Source organism: Scyliorhinus canicula, chromosome 1 (assembly GCF_902713615.1).
Source record: "Scyliorhinus canicula chromosome 1, sScyCan1.1, whole genome shotgun sequence".
Classification (NCBI taxonomy): domain Eukaryota; kingdom Metazoa; phylum Chordata; class Chondrichthyes; order Carcharhiniformes; family Scyliorhinidae; genus Scyliorhinus; species Scyliorhinus canicula.
In genome coordinates this window covers 945,436-971,894 of record NC_052146.1, presented here as the reverse complement: position 1 = coordinate 971,894, position 26,459 = coordinate 945,436, and the positions used below count along the sequence as shown (strand labels likewise).

At 53.8% G+C, this 26,459-nt stretch overlaps 1 protein-coding gene across 1 annotated transcript in view; it reads right to left on the bottom strand.

Annotated features, from left to right (window-relative positions):
• LOC119977125 (nuclear receptor corepressor 1-like) overlaps positions 1-26,459 on the bottom strand; it is a 44,038-nt gene that overhangs the window by 5,491 nt on the left and 12,088 nt on the right. The window contains exons 3-4 of the mRNA XM_038817750.1: positions 24,616-24,750; positions 21,541-21,671 (exon numbers count right to left, since the gene is read on the bottom strand). Of these exons, the coding sequence (XP_038673678.1) occupies positions 21,541-21,671; positions 24,616-24,750 (266 nt within the window). The remainder of the gene's footprint in view (positions 1-21,540; positions 21,672-24,615; positions 24,751-26,459) is intronic.

Sequence of the window (26,459 nt, the reverse complement as noted above, 5' to 3'; positions counted from 1 at the left end):
CTCGAGCCTGCTCCGCCATTCAATTAGATCATGGCTGATCTTTTGTGGACTCAGCTCCACTTTCCGGCCCGAACACCATAACCCTTAATCCCTTTATTCTTCAAAAAACGATCTATCTTTACCTTAAAAACATGTAATGAAGGAGCCTCAACATTATATGTTCCTATAAGATCCCCCCTCATCCTTCTAAATTCCAACGAGTACAGTCCCAGTCTACTCAACCTCTCCTCGTAATCCAACCCCTTCAGCTCTGGGATTAACCTAGTGAATCTCCTCTGCACACCCTCCAGCGCCAGTACGTCCTTTCTCAAGTAAGGAGACCAAAACTGAACACAATACTCCAGCTGTGGCCTCACTAACACCTTATACAATTGCAGCATAACCTCCCTAGTCTTAAACTCCATCCCTCTAGCAATGAAGGACAAAATTCCATTTGCCTTCTCAATCACCTGTTGCACTTGTAAACCAACTTTCTGTGACTCATGCACTAGCACACCCAAGTCTCTCTGCACAGCAGCATGTTTTAATATTTTCTCATTTAAATAATAATCCCGTTTGCTGTTATTCCTCCCAAAATGGATAACCTCACATTTGCCAACATTGAATTCCATCTGCCAGACCCTAGCCCATTCGCTTAACCTATCCAAATCCCTCTGCAGACTTCCGGTATCCTCTGCACTTTTTGCTTTACCACTCATCTTAGTGTCATCTGCAAACTTGGACACGTTGCCCTTGGTCCCCAACTCCAAATCATCTATGTAAATTGTAAACAATTGTGGGCCCAACACGGATCCCTGAGGGACACCACTAGCTACTGATTGCCAACCAGAGAAACACCCATAAATCCCCACTCTTTGCTTTCTATTAATTAACCAATCCTCTATCCATGCTACTACTTTACCCTTAATGCCATGCATCTTTATCTTATGCAGCAACCTTTTGTGTGGCACCTTATCAAAAGCTTTCTGGAAATCCAGATATACCACATCCATCGGCTCCCCGTTATCTACTGCACTGGTAATGTCCTCAAAAAATTCCACTAAATTAGTTAGGCACGACCTGCCCTTTATGAACCCATGCTGCGTCTGCCCAATGGGACAATTTCCATCCAGATGCCTCGCTATTTCTTCCTTGATGATAGATTCCAGCATCTTCCCTACTACCGAAGTTAAGCTCACTGGCCTATAATTACCCGCTTTCTGCCTACCTCCTTTTTTAAACAGTGGCGTCACGTTTGCTAATTTCCAATCCACCGGGACCACCCCAGAGTCTAGTGAATTTCGGTAAATTATCACTAGTGCATCTGCAATTTCCCTAGCCATCTCTTTTAGCACTCTGGGATGCATTCCATCAGGGCCAGGAGACTTGTCTACCTTTAGCCCCATTAGCTTGCCCATCACTCCCTCCTTAGTGATAACAATCCTCTCAAGGTCCTCACCTGTCATAGCCTCATTTCTATCAGTCGCTGGCATGTTATTTGTGTCTTCCACTGTGAAGACCGACCCAAAAAACCTGTTCAGTTCCTCAGCCATTTCCACATATCCCATTATTGAGTAACTTCATTGCCAGTGTTAATGTCAGCCTCACAATACAGATTATTATTATAAGGAGTGTGTTCACACAGAGCTAGGAGTAAGGCCGGCGCGGGGGGCTGGGAGTGCAGGTGCAGCGAGGCCGGGGGGGGGGGGGGGGGGGGGGGTGGGAGGAGGAGGAGGTGCAGCGAGGCCGGGGTGCGCGGGGGGGAGGGAGGTGCGAGGCCGGGGGGGCGGGGGGGGAGGTGCAGCGAGGCCGGGGGGCGGGGGGGGGAGGTGCAGCGAGGCCGGGGGGGGGGTGGAGTGAAGGTACAGCGAGGCCGGGGGGGGGGTGGGAGGTGCAGCGAGGCCGGGGGCGGGGGGGGGGGAGGTGCAGCGAGGCCGGGGGGGCGGAGGTGCAGCGAGGCCTGGGGGGGGGGAAGTGCAGCGAGGCCGGGGGGCGGGGGGGGAGGTGCAGCGAGGCCGGGGGGGGGTGGAGTGAAGGTACAGCGAGGCCGGGGGGGGGTGGGAGGGGCAGCGAGGCCGGGGGGCGGGGGGGGGGAGGTGCAGCGAGGCCGGGGGGGCGGGGGGGGGGGAGGTGCAGCGAGGCCTGGGGGGGGGGGAAGTGCAGCGAGGCCGGGGGGCGGGGGGGAGGGGGAGGTGCAGCGAGGCCGGGGTCGGGGGGGGGGGGGAGGTGCAGCGAGGCCGGGGGGCGGTGGGGGGAGGTGCAGCGAGGCCGGGGGGGGGGGGGGGAGGTGCAGCGAGGCCGGGGGGCGGGGGGGGGAGCTGCAGCGAGCCCGGGGGCGGGGGGGGGGGGGTGGTGCTGGGAGTGAAGGTCCCACACCATCGAGTGATCTCGCCCGTGTGATATCGCAGCTACGTGGCCGCGAAGTCAGTATTTCTCTCCTGTTCTGAGTTTTTAAAAAAATTTAGATTACCCAATCATTTTTCCAATTAAGGGGCAATTTAGCTTGGCCAATCCACCTACCCTGCACAGCTTTGGGTTGTGGGGGTGAAACCCACGCAGACACGGGGAGAATATGCAAACTCCACACGGACAGTGGCCCAGAGCCGGGATCGAACCTGGGACCTCAGCACCGTGAGGCAGCAGTGCTAACCCACTGTGCCACCGTGCTGCCCTGGGACCTCGGCACCGTGAGGCAGCAGGGCTAACCCACTGTGCCACCGTGCTGCCCTGGGACCTCGGCACCGTGAGGCAGCAGGGCTAACTCACTGTGCCACCCTGCTGCCCTGGGACCTCGGCACCGTGCTGCCCTGGGACCTCAGCACCGTGAGGCAGCAGGGCTAACCACTGCACCACCGTGCTGCCCTGGGACCTCAGCACCGTGAGGCTGCAGGGCTAACCCACTGTGCCACCCTGCTGCCCTGGGACCTCGGCACCGTGAGGCTGCAGGGCTAACCCACTGTGCCACCGTGCTGCCCTGGGACCTCGGCACCGTGAGGCTGCAGGGCTAACCCACTGTGCCACCGTGCTGCCCTGGGACCTCGGCACCGTGAGGCTGCAGGGCTAACCCACTGTGCCACCGTGCTGCCCTGGGACCTCGGCACCGTGAGGCTGCAGGGCTAACCCACTGTGCCACCGTGCTGCCCTGGGACCTCGGCACCGTGAGGCTGCAGGGCTAACCCACTGCCCCACCGTGCTGCCCTGGGACCTCGGCACCGTGAGGCTGCAGGGCTAACCCACTGTGCCACCCTGCTGCCCTGGGACCTCGGTGCCGTGAAGCAGCAGGGCTAACCCACTGCCCCACTGTGCTGCCCTGGGACCTCGGTGCCGTGAAGCAGCAGGGCTAACCCACTGCCCCACCGTGCTGCCCTGGGACCTCAGCGCCGTGAGGCAGCAGGGCTAACCCACTGCCCCACCGTGCTGCCCTGGGACCTCGGCACCGTGAGGCAGCAGGGCTAACCCACTGTGCCACCGTGCTGCCCTGGGACCTCGGCACCGTGAGGCTGCAGGGCTAACCCACTGTGCCACCGTGCTGCCCTGGGACCTCAGCGCCGTGAGGCAGCAGGGCTAACCCACTGCCCCACCGTGCTGCCCTGGGACCTCAGCGCCGTGAGGCAGCAGGGCTAACCCACTGCCCCACTGTGCTGCCCTGGGACCTCGGTGCCGTGAAGCAGCAGGGCTAACCCACTGTGCCACCGTGCTGCCCTGGGACCTCGGCGCCATGAGGCAGCAGGGCTAACCCACTGCCCCACCGTGCTGCCCTGGGACCTCAGCGCCGTGAGGCAGCAGGGCTAACCCACTGTGCCACCGTGCCGCCCTGGGACCTCGGCACTGTGAGGCTGCAGGGCTAACCCACTGCGCCACCGTGCTGCCCTGGGACCTCGGGGCTGTGAGGCAGCAGGGCTAACCCACTGTGCCACCGTGCTGCCCTGGGACCTCGGCACCGTGCTGCCCTGGGACCTCAGCGCCGTGAGGCTGCAGGGCTAACCCACTGTGCCACCGTGCTGCCCTGGGACCTCGGCACCGTGAGGCTGCAGGGCTAACCCACTGTGCCACCGTGCTGCCCTGGGACCTCGGCACCGTGAGGCAGCAGGGCTAACCCACCGTGCTGCCCTGGGACCTCAGCGCCGTGAGGCAGCAGGGCTAACCCACTGTGCCACCCTGCTGCCCTGGGACCTCGGCACCGTGAGGCAGCAGGGCTAACCCACTGTGCCACCGTGCTGCCCTGGGACCTCGGCACCGTGAGGCAGCAGGGCTAACCCACTGTGCCACCGTGCTGCCCTGGGACCTCGGCACCGTGAGGCAGCAGGGCTAACTCACTGTGCCACCGTGCTGCCCTGGGACCTCGGCACCGTGCTGCCCTGGGCCCTCGGCACCGTGCTGCCCTGGGACCTCAGCACCGTGCTGCCCTGGGACCTCGGCACCGTGAGGCAGCAGGGCTGACCCACTGTGCCACCGTGCTGCCCCTCTCCTGTTCTGAGTTGCTTGGAGATTGAAGGCTGGGAAAAAGCTGGAGTGAAAACTAATGAACAGTGGTAAAATGGAAAACAAATTGAAATTCGAATCAAATAGAGGGATGTTGGGCCAGGCGATGTGGTGAAGCTGCAACATGTGGGAGCTGATGGACCCATTGGGACCACGTCTGTAGCAATCGCTGGTTCTCTAGGAAAGTTGGCTCCGAGTTAGTGAGCTGGGGTCTGAGATTGAGACATTGTGACAGATCAGGGAGGGGGCAGAGTTACCTGGATGTGTGTTTCAGGAGGCAGTTACATCCCTTGTATTATCTACCTTAAATTCTGTCAATAGGGAGAGGAGGGTGTGATTGTGAGTGAGGCAGGTGGAGGGGTCTAAGGGGAATACCTGCTAGATCCTCGGCCCTTTTCCCTGTCCAACAGGTACGAGATTCTCGCTCCTGTGGACGAGAGAGGGGGCTGTAGGGGGAGATGACTAAACTGGTTCAGGGAGCCATTCAAATGGGGGGAGCAAAGACTAAGTTGGGGACAGTATAGTCAGGGGAATGGACACTGTTCTACGTGGCCAGGGTTGAGAGGCTTGAAGCTGTGTTGACTGCGTGCCATATCTGCACTGGAGAGGAAAGTACGATGGGAGGGGAACGATCCAGTGGTTGTGGTCAGTGTAGGAACCGCAACACACGGACAACGAGGAAGGAGGTTCTACAGAGAGAGTTTGAAGGGTTTTTAAAAAATAAATTTAGTGTACCCAATTCACTTTTTCCAATTAAGGGGCAAGTTAGAGTGGCCAATCCACCTACCCTGCCATCTTTGGGTTGTGGGGGTGAAACCCACGCAAACACGGGGAGAATGTGCAAACTCCACACGGACAGTGACCCAGCCGGGAATCGAACCTGGGACCGTGGAGCTCTGAAGCATTTATGCTAACCACCATGCTACCCTGCTGCCCCATCTTTGGGTTGTGGGGGTGAAACCCACGCAGACACGGGGAGAATGTGCAAACTCTACACTGACAGTGACCCAGAGCCGGGATCGAACCTGGGACCTCAGCGCCATGAGGCAGCAGGGCTAACCACTAGGCCACCGTGCTGCCCGAGAATTTGAAGAGTTAGACACTAAATTAAAGAACAGAACCTCCAAGGTTCTACTTTAAATAACCCGATACCATATTCGCCCAGCGCCTGGGAATCAACAGCCCTGACAGCGGGATCTTACCCAGCTGCTGTTTAGCCCTGACAGCGGGATCTTACCCAGCTGCTGTTTAGCCCTGACAGCGGGATCTTACCCAGCTGCTGTTTAGCGCTGACAGCGGGATCTTACCCAGCTGCTGTTTAGCGTTGACAGCAGGATCTTACCCAGCTGCTGTTTAGCCCTGACTGCGGGATCTTACCCAGCTGCTGTTTAGCCCTGACAGCGGGATCTTACCCAGCTGCTGTTTAGCCCTGACAGCGGGATCTTACCCAGCTGCTGTTTAGCCCTGACAGCGGGATCTTACCCAGCTGCTGTTTAGCTCTGACAGCGGGATCTTACCCAGCTGCTGTTTAGCCCTGACAGCGGGATCTTACCCAGCTGCTGTTTAGCCCTGACAGCGGGATCTTACCCAGCTGCTGTTTAGCCCTGACAGCGGGATCTTACCCAGCTGCTGTTTAGCGCTGACAGCGGGATCTTACCCAGCTGCTGTTTAGCCCTGACAGCGGGATCTTACCCAGCTGCTGTTTAGCGCTGACAGCGGGATCTTACCCAGCTGCTGTTTAGCCCTGACAGCGGGATCTTACCCAGCTGCTGTTTAGCCCTGACAGCGGGATCTTACCCAGCTGCTGTTTAGCCCTGACAGCGGGATCTTACCCAGCTGCTGTTTAGCGCTGACAGCGGGATCTTACCCAGCTGCTGTTTAGCGTTGACAGCGGGATCTTACCCAGCTGCTGTTTAGCCCTGACAGCGGGATCTTACCCAGCTGCTGTTTAGCCCTGACAGCGGGATCTTACCCAGCTGCTGTTTAGCCCTGACAGCGGGATCTTACCCAGCTGCTGTTTAGCCCTGACTGCGGGATCTTACCCAGCTGCTGTTTAGCCCTGACAGCGGGATCTTACCCAGCTGCTGTTTAGCCCTGACAGCGGGATCTTACCCAGCTGCTGTTTAGCCCTGACAGCGGGATCTTACCCAGCTGCTGTTTAGCGTTGCCAGCGGGATCTTACCCAGCTGCTGTTTAGCCCTGACAGCGGGATCTTACCCAGCTGCTGTTTAGCCCTGACAGCGGGATCTTACCCAGCTGCTGTTTAGCCCTGACTGCGGGATCTTACCCAGCTGCTGTTTAGCCCTGACTGCGGGATCTTACCCAGCTGCTGTTTAGCCCTGACAGCGGGATCTTACCCAGCTGCTGTTTAGCCCTGACTGCGGGATCTTACCCAGCTGCTGTTTAGCGCTGACAGCGGGATCTTACCCAGCTGCTGTTTAGCCCTGACAGCGGGATCTTACCCAGCTGCTGTTTAGCCCTGACAGCGGGATCTTACCCAGCTGCTGTTTAGCGCTGACAGCGGGATCTTACCCAGCTGCTGTTTAGCCCTGACAGCGGGATCTTACCCATCTGCTGTTTAGCCCTGACAGCGGGATCTTACCCAGCTGCTGTTTAGCGCTGACAGCGGGATCTTACCCAGCTGCTGTTTAGCGCTGACAGCGGGATCTTACCCAGCTGCTGTTTAGCCCTGACAGCGGGATCTTACCCAGCTGCTGTTTAGCGCTGACAGCGGGATCTTACCCAGCTGCTGTTTAGCCCTGACAGCGGGATCTTACCCAGCTGCTGTTTAGCGCTGACAGCGGGATCTTACCCAGCTGCTGTTTAGCCCTGACAGCGGGATCTTACCCAGCTGCTGTTTAGCCCTGACAGCGGGATCTTACCCAGCTGCTGTTTAGCCCTGACAGCGGGATCTTACCCAGCTGCTGTTTAGCCCTGACAGCGGGATCTTACCCAGCTGCTGTTTAGCGTTGCCAGCGGGATCTTACCCAGCTGCTGTTTATCCCTGACAGCGGGATCTTACCCAGCTGCTGTTTAGCCCTGACAGCGGGATCTTACCCAGCTGCTGTTTAGCCCTGACAGCGGGATCTTACCCAGCTGCTGTTTAGCCCTGACAGCGGGATCTTACCCAGCTGCTGTTTAGCCCTGACAGCGGGATCTTACCCAGCTGCTGTTTAGCCCTGACAGCGGGATCTTACCCAGCTGCTGTTTAGCGCTGACAGCGGGATCTTACCCAGCTGCTGTTTAGCGTTGCCAGCGGGATCTTACCCAGCTGCTGTTTAGCCCTGACAGCGGGATCTTACCCAGCTGCTGTTTAGCGCTGACAGCGGGATCTTACCCAGCTGCTGTTTAGCGTTGCCAGCGGGATCTTACCCAGCTGCTGTTTAGCCCTGACAGCGGGATCTTACCCAGCTGCTGTTTAGCCCTGACAGCGGGATCTTACCCAGCTGCTGTTTAGCCCTGACAGCGGGATCTTACCCAGCTGCTGTTTAGCCCTGACAGCGGGATCTTACCCAGCTGCTGTTTAGCCCTGACAGCGGGATCTTACCCAGCTGCTGTTTAGCCCTGACAGCGGGATCTTACCCAGCTGCTGTTTAGCCCTGACAGCGGGATCTTACCCAGCTGCTGTTTAGCCCTGACAGCGGGATCTTACCCAGCTGCTGTTTAGCCCTGACAGCGGGATCTTACCCAGCTGCTGTTTAGCCCTGACAGCGGGATCTTACCCAGCTGCTGTTTAGCGCTGACAGCGGGATCTTACCCAGCTGCTGTTTAGCCCTGACAGCGGGATCTTACCCAGCTGCTGTTTAGCCCTGACAGCGGGATCTTACCCAGCTGCTGTTTAGCCCTGACAGCGGGATCTTACCCAGCTGCTGTTTAGCCCTGACAGCGGGATCTTACCCAGCTGCTGTTTAGCCCTGACAGCGGGATCTTACCCAGCTGCTGTTTAGCGCTGACAGCGGGATCTTACCCAGCTGCTGTTTAGCGCTGACAGCGGGATCTTACCCAGCTGCTGTTTAGCGCTGCCAGCGGGATCTTACCCAGCTGCTGTTTAGCCCTGACAGCGGGATCTTACCCAGCTGCTGTTTAGCCCTGACAGCGGGATCTTACCCAGCTGCTGTTTAGCCCTGACAGCGGGATCTTACCCAGCTGCTGTTTAGCCCTGACAGCGGGATCTTACCCAGCTGCTGTTTAGCCCTGACAGCGGGATCTTACCCAGCTGCTGTTTAGCCCTGACAGCGGGATCTTACCCAGCTGCTGTTTAGCCCTGACAGCAGGATCTTACCCAGCTGCTGTTTAGCCCTGACAGCGGGATCTTACCCAGCTGCTGTTTAGCGTTGACAGCGGGATCTTACCCAGCTGCTGTTTATCCCTGACAGCGGGATCTTACCCAGCTGCTGTTTAGCCCTGACAGCGGGATCTTACCCAGCTGCTGTTTAGCCTGACAGCGGGATCTTACCCAGCTGCTGTTTAGCCCTGACAGCGGGATCTTACCCAGCTGCTGTTTAGCGCTGACAGCGGGATCTTACCCAGCTGCTGTTTAGCCCTGACAGCGGGATCTTACCCAGCTGCTGTTTAGCTCTGACAGCGGGATCTTACCCAGCTGCTGTTTAGCGCTGACAGCGGGATCTTACCCAGCTGCTGTTTAGCCCTGACAGCGGGATCTTACCCAGCTGCTGTTTAGCCCTGACAGCGGGATCTTACCCAGCTGCTGTTTAGCCCTGACAGCGGGATCTTACCCAGCTGCTGTTTAGCGTTGCCAGCGGGATCTTACCCAGCTGCTGTTTAGCCCTGACAGCGGGATCTTACCCAGCTGCTGTTTAGCCCTGACAGCGGGATCTTACCCAGCTGCTGTTTAGCCCTGACAGCGGGATCTTACCCAGCTGCTGTTTATCCCTGACAGCGGGATCTTACCCAGCTGCTGTTTAGCCCTGACAGCGGGATCTTACCCAGCTGCTGTTTATCCCTGACAGCGGGATCTTACCCAGCTGCTGTTTAGCCCTGACAGCGGGATCTTACCCAGCTGCTGTTTAGCCCTGACAGCGGGATCTTACCCAGCTGCTGTTTAGCCCTGACAGCGGGATCTTACCCAGCTGCTGTTTAGCCCTGACAGCGGGATCTTACCCAGCTGCTGTTTAGCCCTGACAGCGGGATCTTACCCAGCTGCTGTTTAGCCCTGACAGCGGGATCTTACCCAGCTGCTGTTTAGCGCTGACAGCGGGATCTTACCCAGCTGCTGTTTAGCGCTGACAGCGGGATCTTACCCAGCTGCTGTTTAGCCCTGACAGCGGGATCTTACCCAGCTGCTGTTTAGCGCTGACAGCGGGATCTTACCCAGCTGCTGTTTAGCCCTGACAGCGGGATCTTACCCAGCTGCTGTTTAGCCCTGACAGCGGGATCTTACCCAGCTGCTGTTTAGTTCTGGTTTCCACAAGCGTGGACCAGTCAGGGTGGCACCTTGGGGGGTCTGGCAAGCCATTGGTGGCACCCTGACACGCTCCCTGGCATCTTGACACTGGCACCCTGCCAGGTTGACACAAGGCACGGGGCCAGTGGCCATGCCCATCAAAGGGTGATGAGAGGGGTTTGAGGGAGGCGGTGTTGGGGGGGGGGGGGGGGGGGGGGGGATGAAGAGATGTGGGGCGACCGTTTAAACCTGCGCCCCGATCACGGAGGATCCGGTTCCCAGTGTCAGGAAACTTTCAGTTTGGCCTCAACAGGGAGAAATTCCCGGCGGCCCAGAGAGAGAGACGGCTCAGTACCGGTGAATACCACTGTCGGCACGGCAGCCATCGGAGAATATTTCCACGCCCATTGTGTTTACTCAGCTCATGGTATTGGACTGTGATAAGGATGTTGTAACTAATGAGAGCTAATTGTTCCGACGGAGAGAGGGTGCAGTCACGAGGAGTGTGTTCACGAGGAGGGGGTGTGTTCACGAGGAGGGGGTGTGTTCACGAGGAGGGTGTGTGTCACGGGGAGGGGGTGTGTTCACGAGGAGGGGGTGTGTCACGGGGAGGGGGTGTGTTCACGAGGAGGGGGTGTGTTCACGAGGAGGGGGTGTGTTCACGAAGAGGGGGTGTGTTCACGAGGAGGGGGTGTGTCACAGGGAGAGGGTGTGTTCACGAGGAGGGTGTGTCACGGGGAGAGGGTGTGTTGACGGGGAGAGGGTGTGTTCACGAGGAGGGGGTGTGTTCATGAGGAGGTGGTGTGATCACGGCGAGAGGGTGTGTCACGGGGAGAGGGTGTGTCACGGGGAGTGGGTGTGATCACGGGGAGAGAGTGTGTTCACGAGGAGGGGTTGTGTTCACGAGGAGGGGGTGTGTCACGGGGAGAGGGTGTGTTCACGAGGAGAGGGTGTGTTCACGAGGAGGGTGTGTCACGGGGAGAGGGTGTGTTCACGGGGAGAGGGTGTGTTCACGAGGAGGGGGTGTGTTCATGAGGAGGGGGTGTGATCACGGCGAGAGGGTGTGTCACGGGGAGAGGGTGTGTCACGGGGAGAGGGTGTGATCACGGGGAGAGAGTGTGTTCACGAAGAGGGGGTGTGATCACAGGGAGAGGGTGTGTTCACGAGGAGTGTGTTCACGAGGAGGGGGTGTGTTCACGAGGAGAGGGTGTGTCACGGGGACAGGGTGTGTTCACGAGGAGGGTGTGTGTTCACGAGGAGGGTGTGTCACGGGGAGAGGGTGTGTTCACGGGGAGAGGGTGTGTTCACGAGGAGGGGGTGTGTTCATGAGGAGGGGGTGTGATCACGGCGAGAGGGTGTGTCACGGGGAGAGGGTGTGTCACGGGGAGAGGGTGTGATCACGGGGAGAAAGTGTGTTCACGAAGAGGGGGTGTGATCACGGGGAGAGGGTGTGTTCACGAGGAGTGTGTTCACGAGGAGGGGGTGTGTTCACGAGGAGAGGGTGTGTCACGGGGACAGGGTGTGTTCACGAGGAGGGGGTGTGTTCACGAGGAGGGTGTGTCACGGGGAGAGGGTGTGTTCACGGGGAGAGGGTGTGTTCACGAGGAGGGGGTGTGTTCATAAGGAGGGGGTGTGTTCACGAGGAGAGGGTGTGTTCACGAGGAGAGGGTGTGTCACGGGGAGAGGGTGTGTTCACGAGGAGAGGGTGTGTCACGGAGAGAGGGTGTGTTCACGAGGAGAGGGTGTGTTCACGAGGAGAGGGTGTGTTCACGAGGAGAGGGTGTGTCACGGAGAGAGGGTGGGTTCACGGGGAGAGGGTGCGTCACGGGGACAGGGTGTGTTCACGAGGAGTGGGTGTGTCACGGGGAGAGGGTGGGTTCACGGGGAGAGGGTGTGTCACGGGGACAGGGTGTGTTCACGAGGAGGGGGTGTGTTCACGAGGAGGGTGTGTCACGGGGAGAGGGTGTGTTCACGGGGGGGAGGGTGTGTTCACGAGGAGGGGGTGTGTTCACGAGGAGAGGGTGTATCACGGGGAGAGGGTGTGTTCACGAGGAGCGGGTGTGTTCACGAGGGGAGGGTGTGTCACGGGGAGAGGGTGTGTTCATGAGGAGGGGGTGTGTTAACGAGGAGTGGGTGTGTCACGGGGAGAGGGTGGGTTCACGGGGAGAGGGTGTGTCACGGGGACAGGGTGTGTTCACGAGGAGTGGGTGTGTCACGGGGAGAGGGTGGGTTCACGGGGAGAGGGTGTGTCACGGGGACAGGGTGTGTTCACAAGGAGGGGGTGTGTTCACGAGGAGGGTGTGTCACGGGGAGAGGGTGTGTTCACGGGGAGAGGGTGTGTTCACGAGGAGGGGGTGTGTTCACGAGGAGAGGGTGTATCACGGGGAGAGGGTGTGTTCACGAGGAGCGGGTGTGTTCACGAGGGGAGGGTGTGTCACGGGGAGAGGGTGTGTTCACGAGGAGGGGGTGTGTTAACGAGGAGAGGGTGTGTTCACGAGGAGAGGGTGTGTCACGGGGAGAGGGTGTGTTCACGAGGAGGGGGTGTGTTCACGAGGAGAGGGTGTGTTCATGAGGAGGGGGTGTGTTCACGAGGAGAGGGTGTGTTCACGAGGAGGGTGTGTCACGGGGAGAGGGTGTGTTCACGAGGAGGGGGGGTGTTCACGAGGAGGGGGTGTGTTCACGAGGAGGGTGTGTGTTCACGAGGGGGGGTGTTCACGAGGAGGGGGTGTGTTCACAAGGAGAGGGTGTGTTCACGAGGAGCGGGTGTGTTCACGAGGAGGGTGTGTGTTCACGAGGGTGTGTGTTCACGAGGAGGGGGTGTGTTCACGAGGAGGGGGTGTGTTCACGAGGAGAGGGTGTGTCACGGGGAGAGGGTGTGTTCACGAGGAGGGTGTGTGATCACGGCGAGAGGGTGTGTCACGGGGAGAGGGTGTGTTCACGAAGAGGGGGTGTGTTCATGAGGAGGGGGTGTGTTCACGAGGAGGCGGTGTGTTCACGAGGAGGGTGTGTGTCACGGGGAGAGGGTGTGTTCACGGGGAGAGGGTGTGTTCACGAGGAGAGGGAGTGTTCACGAGGAGAGGGTGTGTTCACGAGGAGGGGGTGTGATCACGAGTAGAGGGTGTGTCACGGGGAGAGGGTGTGTTCACGGGGAGAGGGTGTGTTCACGAGGAGGGGGTGTGTTCACGAGGAGGGGGTGTGTTCATAAGGAGGGGGTGTGTTCACGAGGAGAGGGTGTGTTCACGAGGAGAGGGTGTGTCACGGGGAGAGGGTGTGTTCACGAGGAGAGGGTGTGTCACGGAGAGAGGGTGTGTTCACGAGGAGAGGGTGTGTTCACGAGGAGAGGGTGTGTTCACGAGGAGAGGGTGTGTCACGGAGAGAGGGTGGGTTCACGGGGAGAGGGTGCGTCACGGGGACAGGGTGTGTTCACGAGGAGTGGGTGTGTCACGGGGAGAGGGTGGGTTCACGGGGAGAGGGTGTGTCACGGGGACAGGGTGTGTTCACGAGGAGGGGATGTGTTCACGAGGAGGGTGTGTCACGGGGAGAGGGTGTGTTCACGGGGAGAGGGTGTGTTCACGAGGAGGGGGTGTGTTCACGAGGAGAGGGTGTATCACGGGGAGAGGGTGTGTTCACGAGGAGCGGGTGTGTTCACGAGGGGAGGGTGTGTCACGGGGAGAGGGTGTGTTCACGAGGAGGGGGTGTGTTAACGAGGAGAGGGTGTGTTCACGAGGAGAGGGTGTGTCACGGGGAGAGGGTGTGTTCACGAGGAGGGGGTGTGTTCACGAGGAGAGGGTGTGTTCATGAGGAGGGGGTGTGTTCACGAGGAGAGGGTGTGTTCACGAGGAGGGTGTGTCACGGGGAGAGGGTGTGTTCACGAGGAGGGGTGTGTTCACGAGGAGGGGGTGTGTTCACGAGGAGGGTGTGTGTTCACGAGGGGGGGTGTTCACGAGGAGGGGGTGTGTTCACAAGGAGAGGGTGTGTTCACGAGGAGAGGGTGTGTTCACGAGGAGGGTGTGTGTTCACGAGGGTGTGTGTTCACGAGGAGGGGGTGTGTTCACGAGGAGGGGTGTGTGTTCACGAGGAGAGGGTGTGTCACGGGGAGAGGGTGTGTTCACGAGGAGGGTGTGTGATCACGGCGAGAGGGTGTGTCACGGGGAGAGGGTGTGTTCACGAAGAGGGGGTGTGTTCATGAGGAGGGGGTGTGTTCACGAGGAGGCGGTGTGTTCACGAGGAGTGTGTGTGTCACGGGGAGAGGGTGTGTTCACGGGGAGAGGGTGTGTTCACGAGGAGAGGGAGTGTTCACGAGGAGAGGGTGTGTTCACGAGGAGGGGGTGTGATCACGAGTAGAGGGTGTGTCACGAGGAGAGGGTGTGTTCATGAGGAGGGGGTGTGTTCACGAGGAGGGGGTGTGTTCACGAGGAGAGGGTGTGTCACGGGGAGAGGGTGTGTCACAGGGAGAGGGTGTGTTCACGGGGAGAGGGTGTGTCACGGGGAGAGGGTGTGTCACGGGGAGAGGGTGTGTCACGGGGAGAGGGTGTGTCACGGGGAGAGGGTGTGTTCACGAGGAGGGGGTGTGTTCACGAGGAGGGGGTGTGATCACGAGGAGGGGGTGTGATCACGGGGAGAGGGTGTGTCACGGGGAGAGGGTGTGTCACAGGGAGAGGGTGTGTTCACGGGGAGAGGGTGTGTCACGGGGAGAGGGTGTGTCACGGGGAGAGGGTGTGTCACGGGGATAGGGTGTGTCACGGGGAGAGGGTGTGTCACGGGGAGAGGGTGTGTTCACGAGGAGGGGGTGCGTTCACGAGGAGGGGGTGTGATCACGAGGAGGGGGTGTGATCACGGGGAGAGGGTGTGTCACGGGGAGAGGGCATGTCACGGGAAGAGGTTGTGATCACGAGTAGAGGGTGTGATCACGGGGAGAGAGTGTGTTCACGAGGAGGGGGTGTGATCAGAGGGAGAGGGTGTGTTCACGAGGAGGGGGTGTGATCACGGGGAGAGGTTGTGATCACGAGTAGAGGGTGTGATCACGGGGAGAGGGTGTGTCATGGGGAGAGGGTGTGATCACGGGGAGAGGGTGTGTTCACGAGGAGGGGGTGTGATCACGGGGAGAGGGTGTGTCACGGGGAGAGGGTGTGATCACGAGGAGAAGGTGTGATCACGGAGAGAGGGGGGGTTCACAGGGAGTGTGTTCACGAGGAGGGGGTGTGATCAAGGGGAGAGGGTGTGATCACGAGGAGAAGGTGTGATCACGGAGAGAGGGGGGTTCACAGGGAGTGTGTTCACGAGGAGGGGGTGTGATCACGGGGAGAGGGTGTGTCACGGGGAGAGGGTGTGATCACGAGGAGAAGGTGTGATCACGGAGAGAGGGGGGTTCACAGGGAGTGTGTTCACGAGGATGGGGTGTGATCACGGGGAGAGGGTGTGTCACGGGGAGAGGGTGTGATCACGAGGAGAAGGTGTGATCACGGAGAGAGGGGGGTTCACAGGGAGTGTGTTCACGAGGAGGGGGTGTGTCACGAGGAGAGGGTGTGTCACGGGGAGTTTGCAGATGATACTAAGATTGGTGGAGTTGCAGATAGCGAGGGGGACTGTCAGAGAATACAACAAAATATAGATAGATTGGAGAGTTGGGCAGAGAAATGGCAGATGGAGTTCAATCCAGGCAAATGCGAGGTGATGCATTTTGGATGATCTAACTCAAGAGCAGACTATATGGTCAATGGAAGAGTCCTGGGGAAAATTGATGTACGGAGAGAACTGGGAGTTCAGGTCCATTGTACCCTGAAGGTGGCAACGCAGGTTGATAGAGTGGTCAAGAAGGCATACAGCACGCTTGCCTTCATCGGACGGGGTATTGAGTACACGCGTTTACATAGAATACATACATAGAACATACAGTGCAGAAGGAGGCCATTCGGCCCATTGAGTCTGAACCGACCCACTTAAGCCTTCACTTCCACCCTAACCCCGGAACCCAATAACCCCTCCTACCCTTTTTATGGTCACTAAGGGAAATTTATCACAGCCAATCCACCTAACCAGCACGTCTTTGGACTGTGGGAGGAAAACGGAGCACCCGGAGGAAACCCACGCAGACACGGGGAGAACGTGCAGACTCCGCACAGTGACCCAGTGGGGAATCGAACCCGGGACCCTGACGCTGTGAAGCCACAGTGCTAACCGCTGTGCTACCGTGCTGCCTGATTTCAGTTGGCAGGTCATGTTACAGTTGTATAGGACTTTGGTTAGGCCACATTTGGAATACTGCATGCAGTTCTGGTCGCCACATTACCAAAAGGATATGGAGGCTTTGGAGAGGGTGCAGAGGAGGTTCACCAGGATGTTGCACCCCCCATACCAGGCAACATCCTGGTAAACCTCCTCTGCACCCTCTCCAAAGCCTCCACATCCTTCTGGTAGTGTAGGAACCAGAATTGTGGGCAATATTCCAAGTGTGGCCTTACCAAGGTTCTATCCAACTGCAGCATGACTTGCCAGTTTTTATACTCGATGCCCCGTCCAATGAAGGCAAGCATTCCGTCTGCTTTCTTGACTACCTTGTCCACTTGTGTTGCCACCTTCAAAGATCTGTGGACATGCACACCCAGATCTCTCTGACTTTCTATATTCGTAAGAGTTTTGCCATTTACGGTATATTTCCTCTCTATGTCAGACCTACCAAAATGCATTCCCTCACATTTGTCTGGATTAAACTCCATTTGCCATTTCTCTGCCCAAGTCTCCAACCTATCTATGTCCTGCTGTATCCTCTGACAATCCTCAACACATTTCGGAGCCACGAGGTCATGCTGCAGCTGTACATAACTCTGGTGCGGCCGCACCTGGAGTACTGCGTGCACTTTTCCAGGAGACACATCCGGAGTGAGACTCGTACAGAGTGGGAGATTTAAACTTGGTAATTTGGTGCAGTGAGGTAATTCGGTGCAGAGTGTGAGGAGGTGCTTTTATACCCTGGTAAGTGACTGGTAAGTAGTCTCTCTTTTTTTTTTCATTGTCTAATTTATTTATTTTTATTTTGAAATTCTAGTTGTTTAAGTTTACCAAGGGTTTAAGACATGGCAGGAGATCCCAGACCCGTGTCATGCTCCTCGTGTGCGATGTGGGAGCTCAGGGACACGTCCACTGTCCCTGGCTCCTTCACGTGCAAGAAGTGTGTTCAGTTGCAGCTCCTGTTAGACCGCTTGACGGCTCTGGAGCTGCGGATGGACTCACTTTGGAGCATCCGCGATGCTGAGGAGGTCGTGGATAGCACGTTTAGCGAGTTGGTCACACCGCAGGTGAAGGTTACTGAGGGAGATAGAAAATGGGTGGCCAAAAGACAGAGCAAGAGTAGGAAGGCAGTGCAGGTGTCCCCTGCGGTCATCTCCCTGCAAAACAGATATACCGCTTTGGATACTGTTGAGGGAGATGGCTCACCAGGGGAAGGCAGCAGCAGCCAGGTTCATGGCACCGTGGCTGGCTCTGCTGCACAGCAGGGCAGGAAGAAAAATGGCAGGGCTATAGTGATAGGGGACTCGACCGTAAGGGGAATAGACAGGCGGTTCTGTGGACGCAATCGAGACTCCAGGATGGTATGTTGCCTCCCTGGTGCAAGGGTCAAGGATGTCTCGGAGCGGCTGCAGGACATTCTGGGGGGGGAGGGTGAACAGCCAGCTGTCGTGGTGCACATAGGCACCAACGATATAGGTAAAAAACGGGATGAGGTCCTACAAGCGGAATTCAGGGAGTTAGGAGTTAAACTAAAAAGTAGGACCTCAAAGGTAGTAATCTCAGGATTGCTACCAGTGCCACGAGCTAGTCAGAGTAGGAATGTCAGGATAGATAGGATGAATGCGTGGCTCGAGAGATGGTGCAAGAGGGAGGGATTCAAATTCCTGGGGCATTGGGACCGGTTCTGGGGGAGGTGGGACCAGTACAAACCGGACGGTCTACACTTGGGCAGGACTGGAACCGATGTCCAAGGGGGGGGGTGTTTTCTAGAGCTGTTGGGGAGGGTTTAAACTAATGTGGCAGGGGGATGGGAACCAATGCTGGAAGTTGGAAGGTAGTAAAACAGGGACAGAAACAAAAGGAAGTAAGGGGAAAAGTGCAAGGCAGAGAAGACATAGTCAGAAATCCAGAAGGGCGACAGTACAAGGTACAGTGACTGAGGGGAGCACAGTGAATAGGCCCAGTAATAACAAAAGGAATAAAACTGGAGATGTTAAGATTCAAAACAGAGGTAAAAAAACCAACATAAGTGTACTTTACCTGAATGCTCGTAGTATTCGGAATAAAGTAAATGAGTTGATGGCACAAATCATCGTAAATGACTATGATTTAGTGGCCATTACTGAAACATGGTTAAAGGATGGTCACGACTGGGAGTTAAATATCCAAGGGTATCAAACTATTCGGAAGGATAGAGTGGATGGTAAGGGAGGTGGTGTTGCTCTGTTATTTAAGGATGACATCCGGGCAATAGTAAGGGATGACATCGGTGCTATGGAGGATAAGGTTGAATCCATTTGGGTGGAAATCAGGAATAGTAAGGCGAAAAAGTCACTGATAGGAGTAGTCTATCGGCCACCAAATAGTAACGAGATGGTGGGGCAGGCAATAAACAAAGAAATAACTGATGCATGTAGAAATGGTACAGCAGTTATCATGGGGGATTTTAATCTACATGTCGATTGGTTTAACCAGGTCGGTCAAGGCAACCGTGAGGAGGAGTTTATAGAATGTATCCGCGATAGTTTCCTAGAACAGTATGTAATGGAACCTACGAGGGAACAAGCGGTCCTAGATCTTGTCCTGTGTAATGAGACAGGATTGATTCATGATCTCATAGTTAGGGATCCTCTCGGAAGGAGCGATCACAATATGGTGGAATTTAAAATACAGATGGAGGGTGAGAAAGTAAAATCAAATACTAGTGTTTTGTGTTTAAACAAAGGAGATTACAAGGGGATGAGAGAAGAACTAGCTAAGGTAGACTGGGAGCTAAGACTTTATGGTGGAACAGTTGAGGAACAGTGGAGAACTTTCCAAGCGATTTTTCACAGTGCTCAGCAAAGGTTTATACCAACAAAAAGGAAGGACGGAAGAAAGAGGGAAAATCAACCGTGGATATCTAAGGAAATAAGGGAGAGTATCAAATTGAAGGAAAAAGCATATAAAGTGGCAAAGATTGCTGGGAGATTAGAGGACTGGGAAATCTTTAGGGGGCAACAGAAAGCTACTAAAAAAGCTATAAAGAAGAGTAAGATAGAGTATGAGAGTAAACTTGCTCAGAATATAAAAACAGACAGTAAAAATTTTTACAAATATATAAGACAAAAAAGAGTGGCTAAGGTAAATATTGGTCCTTTAGAGGATGAGAAGGGAGTTTTAATAATGGGAAATGAGGAAATGGCTGAGGAACTGAACAGGTTTTTTGGGTCGGTCTTCACAGTGGAAGACACAAATAACATGACAGCGACTGATAGAAATGAGGCTATGACAGGTGAGGACCTTGAGAGGATTGTTATCACTAAGGAGGGAGTGATGGGCAAGCTAATGGGGCTAAAGGTAGACAAGTCTCCTGGCCCTGATGGAATGCATCCCAGAGTGCTAAAAGAGATGGCTAGGGAAATTGCAGATGCACTAGTGATAATTTACCGAAATTTACTAGACTCTGGGGTGGTCCCGGTGGATTGGAAATTAGCAAACGTGACACCACTGTTTAAAAAAGGAGGTAGGCAGAAAGCAGGAAATTATAGGCCAGTGAGTTTAACTTCGGTAATAGGGAAGATGCTGGAATCTATCATCAAGGAAGAAATTGCGAGGCATCTGGATAGAAATTGTCCCATTGGGCAGACGCAGCATGGGTTCGTTAAAGGCAGGTCATGCCTAACTAATTTAGTGGAATTTTTTGAGGACATTACAAGTGCAGTAGATAACGGGGAGCCGATGGATGTGGTATATCTGGATTTCCAGAAAACCTTTGACAAGGTGCCACACAAAAGGTTGCTGCATAAGATAAAGATGCATGGCATTAAGGGTAAAGTAGTAGCATGGATAGAGGATTGGTTAATTAATAGAAAGCAAAGAGTTGGAATAAATGGGTGTTTCTCTGGTTGGCAATCAGTAGCTAGTGGTGTCCCTCAGGGATCAGTGTTGGGCCCACAATTGTTCACAATTTACATTGATGATTTGGAGTTGGGGACCAAGGGCAATGTGTCCAAGTTTGCAGATGACACTAAGATGAGTGGTAAAGCGAAAAGTGCAGAGGATACTGGAAGTCTGCAGAGGGATTTGGATAGGTTAAGTGAATGGGCTCGGGTCTGGCAGATGGAATACAATGTTGACAAATGTGAGGTTATCCATTTTGGTAGGAATAACAGCAAACGGGATTATTATTTAAACGATAAAATATTAAAGCATGCCGCTGTTCAGAGAGACTTGGGTGTTCTAGTGCATGAGTCACAGAAGGTTGGTTTACAAGTGCAACAGGTGATTAAGAAGGCAAATGGAATTTTGTCCTTCATTGCTAGAGGGATGGAGTTTAAGACTAGGGAGGTTATGTTGCAATTGTATAAGGTGTTAGTGCGGCCACACCTGGAGTATTGTGTTCAGTTTTGGTCTCCTTACTTGAGAAAGGACGTACTGGCGCTGGAGGGTGTGCAGAGGAGATTCACGAGGTTAATCCCAGAGCTGAAGGGGTTGGATTATGAGGAGAGGTTGAGTAGACTGGGACTGTACTCGTTGGAATTTAGAAGGATGAGGGGGGATCTTATAGAAACATTTAAAATTATGAAGGGAATAGATAGGATAGATGCGGGCAGGTTGTTTCCACTGGCGGGTGACAGCAGAACTAGGGGGCATAGCCTCAAAATAAGGGGAAGTAGATTTAGGACTGAGTTTAGGAGGAACTTCTTCACCCAAAGGGTTGTGAATCTATGGAATTCCTTGCCCAGTGAAGCAGTTGAGGCTCCTTCATTACATGTTTTTAAGGTAAAGATAGATAGTTTTTTGAAGAATAAAGGGATTAAGGGTTATGGTGTTCGGGCCAGAAAGTGGAGCTGAGTCCACAAAAGATCAGCCATGATCTAATTGAATGGCGGAGCAGGCTCGAGGGGCCAGATGGCCTACTCCTGCTCCTAGTTCTTATGTTCTTATGTTCTGGTCACCACATTATAGGAAGGATGTGGAAGCTTTGGAAAGGGTTCAGAGGAGATTTACTAGGATGTTGCCTGGTATGGAGGGAAGGTCTTACGAGGAAAGGCTCAGGGAATTGAGGTTGTTTTCGTTAGAGAGGAGAAGGCTGAGAGGTGACTTAATAGAGACATATAAGATAGTCAGAGGGTTAGATAGGGTGGACAGTGAGAGTCTTTTTCCTCGGATGGTGATGACCAACACGAGGGGACATAGCTTTAAATTGAGGGGTGATAGATATAGGGCAGATATCAGAGGCAGTTTCTTTACTCAGAGAGTAGTAGGGGTGTGGAACGCCCTGCCTGCAACAGTAGTAGACTCGCCAACTTTAAGGGCATTTAAGTGGTCACTGGATAGACATATGGATGAAAATGGAATAGTGTAGGTCAGATAGGCTTCAGATGGTGAGTCCATCAGTTATGTTTTGGTGGCTCTGGTTAATTTACCCATTACCCGTGAATCCTTACTGGATTCTGACTCACCGTCACTGACTGCTGTTAACTTCTGAATGATTTCCTGCTTTTTGGATTTGACCATGTGTGATGTGCTCTCCGTTAACTTGCTGAAGAAGGCAGGCGTCTGACTCCCATTCCCTGGAGATTGCGATTCCCTCCTGTCAATACAACACTCAATTACCATCCTCATTAAACATCAGATCATCAGGATTCCTGGCAGGAATGGCTGCTCCAGCCCTCCAACCTACTCCGCCATTCTATAAGATCATGGTTGATCTGATCTCAACTCCAGTCTCCCGCTCCCCATTCTCTTGTAGATCAACAATCTGTCTCAATCAGCCGTAAATATATTTAATGGCCCAGTCTTGGTGGAAGAGAATATTCCAAAAACTATTCACCGTCTGAGAGAAGAAATTCCTTCTTAGCCCCGTCTCTGTTGATCACAGACGGCAGCTTTTCAGCGTCTTGCCATTCACACCTCCTCTACCCACCTTTGTTTCTGGCCTCAGATCACTTTGACCCGTGACCACCTGATCTCTCCTGTCTTCACCCTATCACAGACCTTCCCTTTTGCCCTTTGACCACCCACCTCGGGTTGAAATGTTCACTGTCTCTCTCCACAGACACTGTGCGGTCTGCCAGGAGTCCCACAACTTTCTGCTTTTAATTCACATCTCCAGCATCCTGCCGCTGTGAAAAATTAACTGGCTAGTTAACTAGTTAGTTATCGGGTTAGTTAACTGGTTAGTTATCCGGTTATTTAACTGGTTAGCTAACATCAGTTATCTGGTTAGTTAACTGGTTAGTTAGCTGGTTATTTAACTGGTTAGTTATGTGGTTATTTAACTGGTTAGTTATCTCGTTATTTAATTGTTTAGTTAACTGGTTAGTTATCTGATTATTTAACTGGTTAACTAACTGGTTAGTTATCGGGTTATTTAACTGGTTAGTTATCTGGTTATTTAACGGGTTAGTTGTCTGGTTAGTTATGTGGTTATCCCGGCTGGGTCACTGTCTGTGCGGAGTCTGCACGTCCTCCCCGTGTGTGCGTGGGTTTCCTCCGGGTGCTCCGGTTTCCTCCCACAGTCCAAAGATGTGCGGGTTAGGTGGATTGGCCATGCTAAATTGCCCGTAGTGTCCTAAAGAGTAAGGTTAAGGGGGGGGGGGGGTTGTTGGGTTACGGGTATAGGGTGGATACGTGGGTTTGAGTAGGGTGATCATTGTTCGGCACAACATCGAGGGCCGAAGGGCCTGTTCTGTGCTGTACTGTTCTATGTTAACTGGTTAGTTATCTGGTTATTTAATTGTTTAGTTAACTGGTTAGTTATCTGATTATTTAACTGGTTAACTAACTGGTTAGTTATCTGGTTATTTAACTGGTTAATTAGCTGGTTATTTAACGGGTTAGTTATCTGGTTATTTAACTGGTTAGTTATATGGTTATTTAACGGGTTAGTCATCTGGTTATTTAACTGGTTAGTTATCTGGTTATTTAATTGGTTAGTTAACTGGCTATTTATTCCACTTTGTTTATTGAATCTTGCTCTGCATACAATCAGTTGCCATGTTTACCCGATGCACCAATAAAAACCCAGAACAAAAAGCTACTCATCAGTTGTCCTCTGGTATGTATTCTGATTGGCTGTTCCTAGTGCGTATTCTGATTGGCTAGTCCTAGTGTGTATTCTGATTGGCTGTTCCTAGTGTGTATTCTGATTGGCTGTTCCTAGAGCGTATTCTGATTGGCTGTTCCTAGTGCGTATTCTGATTGGCTGTTCCTAGTGTGTATTCTGATTGGCTGTTCCTAGTGTGTATTCTGATTGGCTGTTCCTAGAGCGTATTCTGATTGGCTGTTCCTAGTGCGTATTCTGATTGGCTGTTCCTAGTGCGTATTCTGATTGGCTGTTCCTAGTGTGTATTCTGATTGGCTGTTCCTGGTGTGTATTCTGATTGGCTGTTCCTCGTGCGTATTCTGATTGGCTGTTCCTGGTGTGTATTCTGATTGGCTGTTCCTAGTGCGTATTCTGATTGGCTATTCCTAGTGTGTATTCTGATTGGCTGTTCCTAGTGTGCATTCTGATTGGCTGTTCCTAGTGCGTATTCTGATTGGCTGTTCCTAGTGCGTATTCTGATTGGCTGTTCCTAGTGCGTATTCTGATTGGCTGTTCCTAGTGTGTATTCTGATTGGCTGTTCCTAGTGCGTTTTCTGATTGGCTGTTCCTAGTGTGTATTCTGATTGGCTGTTCCTAGTGCGTATTCTGATTGGCTGTTCCTAGTGCGTATTCTGATTGGCTGTTCCTAGTGCGTTTTCTGATTGGCTGTTCCTAGTGTGTATTCTGATTGGCTGTTCCTAGTGTGTATTCTGATTGGCTGTTCCTAGTGCGTATTCTGATTGGCTGTTCCTAGTGTGTATTCTGATTGGCTGTTCCTAGTGCGTATTCTGATAGGCTGTTCCTCGTGCGTATTCTGATTGGCTGTTCCTAGTGTGTATTCTGATTGGCTGTTCCTAGTGTGTATTCTGATTGGCTGTTCCTAGTGTGTATTCTGATTGGCTCTTCCAATATGTAGCAAAGATGAAAAGTACAGCACAGGAACAGGCCCTTCGGCCCTCCAAGCCTGTGCCAGCCATGCTGCCCGTCTAAACTACAATCTTCGACCCTTCCGGGATCCGTATCCCTCTATTCCCATCCTATTCATGTATTTGTCAAGATGCCCCTTAAATGTCACTATCGTCCCTGCTTCCACCACCTCCTCCGGCAGCGAGTTCCAGGCACCCACTATCCTCTGTGTAAAAAAACTTGCCTCGTACATCTCCTCTAACCTTGCCCCTCGCACCTTAAACCTATGCCCCCTAGTAATTGACCCAGCTACCCTGGGGAAAAGCCTCTGACTATCCACCTTGTCTATGCCCCTCATAATTTTGTAAATAGTGCTCGAAATGTTCAATTGGTGTGGAGTCGTGTCGAGTTCCCCACCAGGCGGGGGGTTGGGGCAGTGGGAAACACAGGTGCCTATGCCTTTGTGAGCCCAGTTAATCAGGGCCTGTTTCATGTGGACTGTCCATATGTGTCAGCAAGTTCACTGGGAAACAATGCTCAATACCTTTGCTCAGGCTCCAGGTGGCTGTACTGTGCAGCTACGCTGAAAGTCTCGGATACTTCTTGGTGCCTTATACTGGGTCCTGGAGAAACGGCCTCAATCAGATCTCCTGATCTACACCCAGGGGAGCTTCCTGACCTGGAGATCAGAGATCAGAGAGTTTATCACCTTGTTGTTCTTTCCAATTACATTGACAATTAAAAGATTCCTCAAAGAGCGGAGAGATTTTGTGAAATTACACAACAGCAGCGTGAGATAAGACTGAGGAATATTAAACATCTGGAACCCAGGCTCAGTATAAACTATTCTGAATCATCCCTCAAAGCCAGGCTGATGCTGCAGAATCAGAATAAACAGCAGTTAAATCAAGAGGGGCCCGAGGTGCTGAATCAGACAGACTTTCAGCTTCACATCTCAAACAATATTTTCATTTTATTTTATTTTCATCGTCAATGGAAATATTTTGGTTGGATTATTCAATCCTATGAGTTCATAGAACATAGAACAGTACAGCACAGAACAGGCCCTTCGGCCCTCGATGTTGTGCTGAGCAATGATCACCCTACTCAAACCCACGTATCCACCCTATACCCGTAACCCAACAACCCCCCCCCCCTAACCTTACTTTTTAGGACACTACGGGCAATTTAGCATGGCCAATTCACCTAACCCGCACATCTTTGGACTGTGGGAGGAAACCGGAGCACCCGGAGGAAACCCACGCAGACACGGGGAGGACGTGCAGACTCCGCACAGACAGTGACCCAAGCCGGGAACCGAACCTGGGACCCTGGAGCTGCGAAGCATTTATGCTAACCACCATGCTACCGTGCTGCCCCAGTTCAGACCTGGGTGAATCCAGGAGTCGTCATTCACCATCTCCTCACGCTGAGGGACCAGGTTTATCCGAGTGAGTTCTGTCTGAGAATTGGGAATATCCTCGGATTACAAGTGGCTCCGTCCCGAGAGCACCTTCTGATAACGAACCAGGGGCACACCCCCCCCCCCCCCCCCCCCCACAACCAGTAACCCGACAAAGAACAAAGAACAATACAGCACAGGGACAGGCCCTTCGGCCCTCCAAGCCTGCGCTGATCACGTGTCCTATCCAGACCAACTGCCTGTATCCTTCTATACCCCCGTCTGTTCATGTGCCGATCCAGATAAGTCTTAACGGTCGCTAATGTATCTGCCTCAACCACCTCCCTTGGCAGCGCATTCCAGGCCACCGCCACCCTCTGTGTAAAAAAACTTCCCCCGCACATCTCCACTGAACCTTTCCCCCTTCACCTTGAACTTGTGTCCCCTTGTAATTGTCATTTCCACCCTGGGAAAAAGCCTCCAACTGTTCACCCTATCTACACCCCTCATAATTTTATAAACTTCTATCATGTCGATGTTTACTTTTAATCAACCTCCTCAATTGTTGGACCAGAAGATGTACCTGCCCCTCAGCCTCCGTCCGTCCAGGGAGAACAATCCCAGTTTAGTCAATCCCTCCTCATAGCTAATACCCTCCATACCAGGCAGCATCCTGGTAAACCCTTTCTGTACTCTCTCCAAAGCCTCCACGTCCTTCTGGTAGTGCAGTGACCAGAATTGGACACAGCATTCCAAATGTGGCCTAACCAACGTTCTATATAACTGGAACATAATTTTTGAGCTTTTATACTCAATACCCCGTCCGATGAAGGCAAACATGCCATATGCTTTCTTTACCCCATTTCCACCTGTGCTGCCACTTTTAAGGATCTGTGGACCAGCACGCCCAGATCTCTCTGTGTCTCTGCTCCTGATGGTTTATAGCTCCCACCTGAATTGAATCGACCAAAATGCATCACCTCGCA